This window comes from Fistularia commersonii, chromosome 6 (genome assembly GCF_037954325.1).
Source record: "Fistularia commersonii isolate RoL2024-O1a breed Wild chromosome 6, RoL_Fcom_v1.0, whole genome shotgun sequence".
Classification (NCBI taxonomy): domain Eukaryota; kingdom Metazoa; phylum Chordata; class Actinopteri; order Syngnathiformes; family Fistulariidae; genus Fistularia; species Fistularia commersonii.
This window is the reverse complement of record NC_141289.1, coordinates 16195572-16204520: the sequence shown is the minus strand read 5'-3', so window position 1 is coordinate 16204520 and position 8949 is coordinate 16195572. Positions and strand designations below refer to the sequence as shown.

At 36.6% G+C, this 8949-nt stretch overlaps 1 protein-coding gene across 1 annotated transcript; it reads right to left on the bottom strand.

Moving 5' to 3' along the window:
* Positions 1 to 2068: 2068 nt before the first annotated feature.
* Positions 2069 to 6893, bottom strand: acadl (acyl-CoA dehydrogenase long chain). The gene is made up of 11 exons (XM_086148406.1): positions 6756 to 6893; positions 5804 to 5983; positions 5581 to 5718; positions 5339 to 5503; positions 4917 to 4983; positions 4673 to 4837; positions 4497 to 4598; positions 4004 to 4117; positions 3389 to 3516; positions 3221 to 3307; positions 2069 to 3135 (listed from the first exon to the last, which is right to left on the bottom strand). The coding sequence occupies exons 1-11, from the start codon at positions 6842 to 6844 to the stop codon at positions 3042 to 3044; spliced, it is 1329 nt and encodes a 442-aa protein (XP_086004532.1). The 5' UTR covers positions 6845 to 6893; the 3' UTR covers positions 2069 to 3041.
* Between the last annotated feature and the right edge of the window lie 2056 nt (positions 6894 to 8949).

The following is an 8949-nucleotide window of genomic DNA, read 5'->3' as shown; positions in this document are numbered from 1 at the left end:
GCTTTGGGGTGGGGCTGTTGCTGAGGAAAGATAGAAGGGAGGAAGAGGAGGGGTGGATATGAATGTCATGCCAAGTGGGCAGTGAGAAGGAGGGGCAAAGATGAATCAGAATCAGAATATTTTATTGATCCCCCAAGGGGGAAATTGCTTTTTTTGTTGAAAGCAGCTCCTGCTCACAGAGTAAAGTGGTGAAAAATCTTAATAGAATTTGATATAAAAATAAAGAATAAAATCGTGAATAATAAAAATGAAATTAAAAAAACGGTGAAAATCAAAATAAATAAATAAAAATAAAGTTAAAGGTATGTAGAAACATGTGTAACATATTCTGCATTCGGATTTATAAATACATGTGTATTATTTGTATGAATCGGGGTTGTTGCACAGAAGACAATGGAACTGTTGCACGTACAGACAAATGCAAAGACAGTAGAAGAAGGCGATATTTGGTGAAATATAAGAGAGGGTGGACCCAGGAAGGGAGGAAGATGAGGATGGATCCAGCAGAAGCCCCCCCCTTCTGGGGGTGCGGTGTGGTGAGGATGCTGTCTACTTCCTCAACTGGCACTGAGTTTTTAGATAGGGGAGGAAATTAGGCCACATAAGTCTTAAAATTTATATTTTACATTCAGAATACTATCTCCTGAAGGGACGTCCAGTCTCAGTCTGTTTCTGCAAAATTATCCTTCAAATCTTTTATTCAGATTTCGGAGAAGTCCAGTTGCGAAGGAACTATAATGTTGAACATGCAAACTCCAAGACTTAATAAAATGGAGAGGAACTGTTCAGGAAATAGGCCTTATGGAGAAAGTGAGGCATTATGTAAGTCATGAATTATACATTTGGCAGGAGGTACATCAAAATACATTTCTAAATTAAGTATCAAAAATAAATGACTGCTCACATCTTTCATCCAGACTTCTATGAATCAAAGTAAATTGGTTGTAAAACATAATAAACTGGCAAATTTAATTTAAAAAAAAGGAAGGTTTTTGTCAGGAAGTAACCTTTATCCTTGCTTGCGATGATTCCCAATGTTTATTTTTAAAATTAAGATGTAAGATGTAACAGGCCAACATATACTCAGAAACCCTGGGTTCAAGGGGAACTAATGACATTTTTAAAGGAATTATGATTAAAGAAAAATGCATTGTTATTAGCTATCGATCTATGTATCAATCAATCAATCTATCTATGTAAACGGCAGGCGTTCCAAACGCAGCAGCGTGCAGCAGTAACCTTGAAAAAAGGGGTAAATACAAGAAACTAAGGTTAAATTGAAATAATCAACACTGATAGACACACTGAGTTATAAAGATAAACATTTTAAAAGTACTATGAAAATGCAAATAAGTACAAGTTAAAAATCCTTGGAAAATACAGCTTAGATATTTTACAGAATGACAACCAACATTCAGAGCCACTGCAGCAATGTATTAGACATTTACTGCTATCTACTGGCTTAGAAGGAGAAGCACAGCCTGGGTGACACCATCTGGAACTCACCAGGTTCGCTTTTCATCAAGTGTTCCCTCAGGGACTTTATCTAAAAAACATTTTTCTCTCTTGGATGACAGTCATCAGTGAGGTTTCAGCTATGTATTACTCTTATCATGAAGTATTCTTATCTTGTTCTGTCAATTTATCATCTTGAAACTTAATTTACGATTTAACCTAAAAGCTAAAAACAAATTGGTCTGTCAAATGTCTTCAAAATAATATTCTTCACACACTTACATTACATTTGAAATAAATCTGTCATATTATTTTGCACTTAGAAGATGGCATTATTAGCTGTATATTTTGAATAATTTCCCAAGCTAGTGGTATTTTCCAGGACATCTTATTTTCCATGTGCTATGAGTGATAATATATCATATATCGGTGATATGTTTACTGGGACTTGCAAGATGTCAAGGAATCCTGTGCATTTAATCACTTTGCAAGCAGATTAATCTCAGTTACATTGCAGGAGACCATCTACTGATAGAAAACAACAAATAATTGGAAAGGGAAGTCAGGAAAAGAGTAAAATATCACACAGAAATTACAGACTTGAAGATGAATCGAGGATGAATGTGTTCAATTTATTACACTGCTGATAATATTTGGAATACATGGCCAGCAAACTATTTGTTTACCCAAATCTTGTCAAAATCTTTTCATGGCAACTGGACATGGCAACTGGACTTATTTACAGAATACCTACAGTGCATTTTACAAACATAATATTGACTAACAGACATGGAGAAATAAAATGCTAAAAAATTAAATTATCTGTCTAGCCCTCTGAGTTTTATGATAATGCTTCTTAATGTAAGGGAATATTTACAGTTAAATAAAACCATTGTTATACATACAAATACAACTTGTTTTTATAGCTTTTCATTCTGCACAATTAACTTAAGAGTTCTCACATAAAAAAACAGCTGAGAACATGGAAAGCAAAGTGAAATTGAGTCTCATTCAGCAATAGAAAGTTTATCATGATAAGCTGCAATCAATGTAGACAGGTAGATAGTAAGCTTGGTTGCACTTTATCAGTTGCAGGACAAGCTGATCTGTTTCTGCTACTGGGTTACACCTTGATACCGCCACCGAACAAAACACCTGTCACTCGACTGACTGAAGTTGTGAGTCGCTGACTGAGACACATAAAAAGGGCACTTGAAGGTTTTGTTCATCCAAATGAACTTGGTACAATTCATGTTTGCCTTACTGAAGGTTTAACAACTATTTGATTATTTTTAGAATAATTTTCCTGCTACATGATTCTTTTCCACTTGCGCAGAAAATATGAAAAATAAAATAGTTAGTTAGAAAGAACTTATTTGTCTTTTCAGTTAATTTTGGAAGTGGAAATAGGACTGAACAACTCTTAAACTTTAGTTCTTCATGCTATGAAAAATGATTGCTGGTTAAATTTACATTCTGCAGCCTGCTCTCAGACGTTCTGCAAACTCATCTGAAGACACTTCTACAGTTATATTTGTTATGTGACTATCCAGTTAGAAGTAGGACAATTCTGTGCAGGAAAGGCATCACTTCTGGCTGACGATGCTTCGGGCAATGAGCTCTTTCATGATCTCATTTGTTCCTCCATAGATTGGCTGAATACGCGAGTCCACAAATGCCCTGAAGGTTAAAACAGGCGAATTCAGTGACTTGTTTCCTGTCTTTTCTTATTTATTCTTTTTAATAAAATATCCATAGCACTTACTTGGCAATGGGATATTCCCACATGTAACCCCAGCCTCCATGCAGCTGCAGGCATTGAGTAGCAACCTTGTTCTGTAGGTCTGACGCCCTGGAAAGAGGACATTGACAAACAAACTTTAGCCAACAGAAGAGGGAATGGTTGGTTTTTTGGGGGGGTTGATATTCTCACCAGAATTTGGCCATGGAGGCAGTGGAGGGATCAAGACGCTTCTCAGCGTGGAGCTGTAGACAGTTATCAATGAAGGCCCGGCCCACGCAGATGTCAGTTTTCAGCTCCGCCAATTTGTGCTGCACAGTCTGAGGAATACACATAAAACCAACAGTCCTCAGCAGGGGAATCCTACGCAATAAGAGATGTTTTATACATATAAATGTAACAAATTATCAATGAGGTAAAGGAAATATGAACTAAAGGAGGTGAATTTTAACTTATTCTTTTATCACATTTGTGATTGTTTTTACTCAGTGTGAAAAAAGAAGCAATACCAAATGCAATTATCTGAGTGAATCTTGTTTATCTAGCTCCACCAAAGAAACATTATTTGTTTTTGGGATGTTTTGTTGTCTGTTGCTGTGCAAAGACAACCATGCTGTTTTAGAACTGACTGACAACTGCACCCACCAAGGGCTTTCCTTTTTTCATTCCCCTTGATCTAAATGAAGAAACAAAAATTCAAGCAGCCTTGATATAAAATTTCAGCAGGATCCACTTTATATATTGCAAACCATGGAAGCATTTTGGTCAAGAGAATATGCAGGAAAAAGAAAACCATGATGTATGGACCTGCAGGTGAGCGATTGTTTTTCCAAAGGCTTTCCTCTGCAATACGTAGTTCCTGGTTTCCTCAAACATGAACTCACAGCTGGCAATGGCCATATCTGCTATCACCAGACGTTCCTACACGAAGAAATATAGCAAATCATGTTTAGTGAGAAACAGGTTACCAGTATTTTATTTACAGTCATTAAGCCACACAACAGAATATACCAGTGTGAAAACCAGAATACGCTTCAATATGTTTAAAGTGCTGGTTCTGTTTTTAATTGATTTCTTCATTGTTAACAGTTCTGTCCAATTAGTACATTAACATTGTGCACTTTATCTAACGTGTTGTCTGTGAAAAAAAAAAAAAATCAGTTTCACCAGATTGAAGGCAAACTATTAATCAAAAAAGGTCATCAACCTGCAAACTAAAGGATTCAGAATCAGAATGTGTGAAGCCTCGGAGCCCAGAGACACTTCACACCCTCCTGCTGGAGTGCACAAACTGATTTACCTGGGGCAACTCATTCATCAGGTAGTAGAAGCCTTTATTGAGCCCCCCCAGGAGGGCATCAGCTGGCAGCCGCACATCCTCAAAAAACAGCTCCGCTGTGTCCTTGAAAGGAGAATGCCTGAGTCACATGTCTGGAAAACATTGGCTGAATGTGAAGATGAGCTTTGCTCAAGTACCTGTGCTTTCAGTCCAATCTTCTCCAGCTTGCGTCCCTTGTGGAAGCCCTTCATCCCCTCCTCAACCAGGAACAGACTGATACCATGCGCAGCTGTCTTCGCCTCTCGGTTGGTCACCGTCACCACCACGACCACGTCGGCCATCCAACCGTTGGTGATGAACACCTGCAGACAGGAGATGAGACTATTGTGATCTCAATTTGCAATTAGATCAATGTTTGTATTTTGATGACTAAGTTGGCACCTTGTTGCCATTGAGGATCCAGTCACTTCCGTCCCTCTTTGCATAGGTCCTAACACCCTGAAGGTCACTGGAACCAACAAAAGAACTCATGAAGGTTTAGGTTATACAGCATTTTCCTGTGAAAGAAGGTGTCATTAATAAGAATAAGAATAAGAATAAGAATAAGAATAAGAATAAGAATAAGAATAAGAATAACTTTATTTTTATCCCGAAGGAAATTGTGCCAGTTACAAGAAAAATATAACAATACTACATATTAGTAGAAAATTGACTAAACAGTAAAAAAAAAAAAAAAAAAAAAAAAAGGGGGAGAATAAGAAATACAAATAAACTATAAAGTGTCTTAAGGTCTTAAGTAACAAGTGAAAGATAAGGAGTGCACAAGAGTATGAAAAAATATTGTACATGTAATGTTGCCTCACCTGCCGGCTCCTGGCTCCGTCATGGCGATGGCGGCGATGCATGTCCCAGATGTCATCTTGGGGATGAAGCGATCGATCTGCTCCTTGCTGCCATAGTTTACGATGTAAGGCATAACTATGTCAGAGTGCAGCGCAAAACCTGGGCCTGAGCAGTTGGAATACATTCTGGTGGAAGAACACAGAATCCGGTGAGATAAAGGAAGATGGACAGTGAACAGTTGTGAAATGAAAGCAGGACTCACTGTTCCTCCCACGTAATGGCGGCGGAAAACAGGTCTCCACCAATGCCGCCACAATCCTCTGGTGTCATGACCCCCAGTAGGCCTTGTTCTCCTGCCTTCACCCACAACTCCCTGCTCACCTGGCCAGCCTTCTCCCACCTGGGGACATCGCACAGATAGACGCATGAGAAGGGGCGAAATATGAAAGTAAGTATAAACTGCAGAGGAAAAAAAAAAAACCCACTCCTTATGATGCGGCACCACTTCCTCTTGGAAGAAACGCCGGACGCTCTGTCTGAACATATCATGGTCTTCGTTGAAGATCCGCCGTGTGCCGATATCCATCAAGGATTTGGCACTTGAGGTCTCCTGTCGGGCAGAGGGGCCCGGATGGCTGAGCTGCTGGGCATCGGTGTGCTGCAGCCTGGGAGGCAGATAAATAAGAATAAAAATACAAATAAGAATAAGAATAACTTTATTTATCCCAAAGGAAATTGTTGTGCAAGAGTTTCAAGTAAAACATAACAATGATAAATAATAGTAGGAAATTGTATAAACAGTAATAAAAAAGGGGGGGGGATAAGAAATACAAATAAAACTATAAAGTGTCAAAGTAAAGGCTATGAAGTGTTTTAAGGTCTAAAGGAGTTAAAGGAGTTAAATGTCAGGCTCAGTAAAATCCTAAAGCAATATCAATCAACATATGAAATATAATACAATGCAGCTAATTCATATAACCTGATGTAGCTTTGGATTAATATTATTCACAGTGAATAAATGTCAAAGTCCATATTTGAAATTACATTCGTTGGAACCTAAGGGTATTCAACGAGGTTAAAGTCAAAACAACATTATTAACTATCAGCAATATTATTAGCTAACTTTCTTTTCACCAGATAAGAGTAGAATGATGTTCAAAACAAGGACTTTGAATAAATGAATTATTATATATAACCTGACAAAGAGGACGCGGAGGGAACTGTGTCAAAGGTTACTGTGTTCCACTTTCAAAAATACACCGATAAAAAGTCACAACATTTTGGAAAACAGCATTAAAGGTATTTTTTTTAGCAGAAAGTGTGAATAGTGTCCAAAACTCAATGTGTACCAAGTAATCTCGAGGGTTTTGTGAAATAATTTCGGAAGTTAAAGACTTAAATACAAAGATTTCGGTGCATATTAAATTAAATAATCACCTGGCAGTAGCTTCCAGTGCGACTCGTTCACGCCGAAACACATTTATCAGACCAGAAAAACAAGTTTTGGGGAAATATTTAGGAAACATTGTTAGAAACAGCGAAGAGACGTAAACTGAAGAAACAACACGGCAACGTCTGAAATCACACACGAAGATGCATCACTTTGTGCTCATTTCCCAGATACCAAATACATGTTTATGTTCTGCGTTGTTTTAAAAAAAACAAACAAAAACATTGATTATTCAGTTTTTGGACTTGGGGTTTTATTTATTTTGCTTATTTGAATCATATGGACTAAAATCAATTTGGAAATGAATATTAATACGTCATTAGCAAGTGATATTTCAGGGTATTTCCAGCCAGTGGAATTGGTAACAGAGTGAGACCTCTTACTTTTTGCATTCCTCGTATTTCTTCGAATGCACGCGGAAAAGGCGTCCCGCTATAATGCTGCCATCCACTGGTAAGGATGAAAACATAACTTATTATTCCTATATATTTTGTCATTTATGTAGAAACAGAAGAAGCACACGGCCAAAAATAAAAGCAAAAAAATTATTAAACTTGATCCAATGTCAAATAAGGTTAACCTGTTATCAAATCCATTCGTTGACTGCATCTGACTGCATCATACGAACTGTATATCAACATCCAAAGCAATGTGTAACTGATTTAGGGTAATAAAAAATATATCAATTTTATTAAACTTAGCCTATCAAAAAATATTGAAATGAACATTTTTTGAATGGCATAACTGAAGTCATATTGCAAAGGCTAGCTTTTTGTTTTGTTGTACCCCAAGATGGAGCTATAGAGCCTTTATTTCCTGCAAGTGGAACACACATGTATGGACTAGTACGTGTGTTCACTTTAAACAGGGGCCTGAAAATAGGAAATAAAATTTACTAAATGGACTTATACAAATCCATTCTCAAGATTTCCTTCAAACAATTCTGTTTAACAGTTGAAGATTACAATCCATTGACCTGCAGTGTGTTACTTAAGCATGTGATTTCTTCAGGCGTGGTCAACGACTTATATTCTTATCTATGCAGAAAGCTTTAGTGTGAGTCTCTAAAGCTTGTCGTATTAGTTAATTTGAGATGAAATGTAATCATTAGTTTTAATGCCACATGAAGTTTTATTCCCTGGGAAAAGTTGTAGAAATCTACCTTGTCCACCTGCTACCTGTTCTCAAAATAAAATTCTAGTGTACAAAACAATTCACTTTTTCCAGATGAATGCACATCACTGCAGCTTCAGATGGGGACACATCCAGCTGAATCTTATATCTTATATCTATTTTATGAATTACAAGATTATTTCCTTCAGAATATATGCATATTTGTTAGAGAACTGCCACTGTCATTATTTTACCATGTTTACAGGAAAATCCTTGAATTCACTTGTGCATTTTCAGGCAGTTCTTAAAATGAGTTGATTTGTTTTCAAGGATAATAAATGACAATATTTCTCTAAGTCCTCAAACCAGACAGAGTAAACAGTGCTGATAAAAGGTCAGTAAAGGGAAAGGAGAAACCCTTGTCTTACAGGTAACGTGGTTTAATTGCATTTTTTCTTTCTTTTGATGTTTTGAACAGAGATTTTTAATTTCAATTTTTTTTCATTTTCCATCGCAATGCCTTTGACATATAATAAAATCTCTATGTAAAATATGCCAAGTATTGATATTTAATTTCTAATTCTCTGTGATCCTAAATTGACAGCCCATCTCTTCTGAAACCTTACATGGATAATCTGGCAATGGTTCATTGAGAACATGTGAGTGTATAATAATAATATAACTATAACTAAACAGTAGCACTTATGTTGACAAATTAAGTTTAACAGACAGATGCAGTTTAAAATGGTAAAACACAGATGCTGAAATTGAAGATTTTTTTCTTTTCTTATATTGTAATTTCTGGAAAGCGACTCAATGATAGTTATACTGATGTAGATTTCATGGTACATTTTGCTTATGATCACATGGCATCAAATTAAATGATGTTATTCATTATTTACTATTTGTTATTACTATTACTACTCATTACTAATTATTATCTTATTCGTTACTTTCATTATCTTATTTTTGATTCAACCGAGAATAATTCAAATTCCTGTTCTCGTCTTTGTCGTGTCCTAAAAAGTGTAATGCTGTGGTCAATGAATGCTCAAGAATCAACCCAAA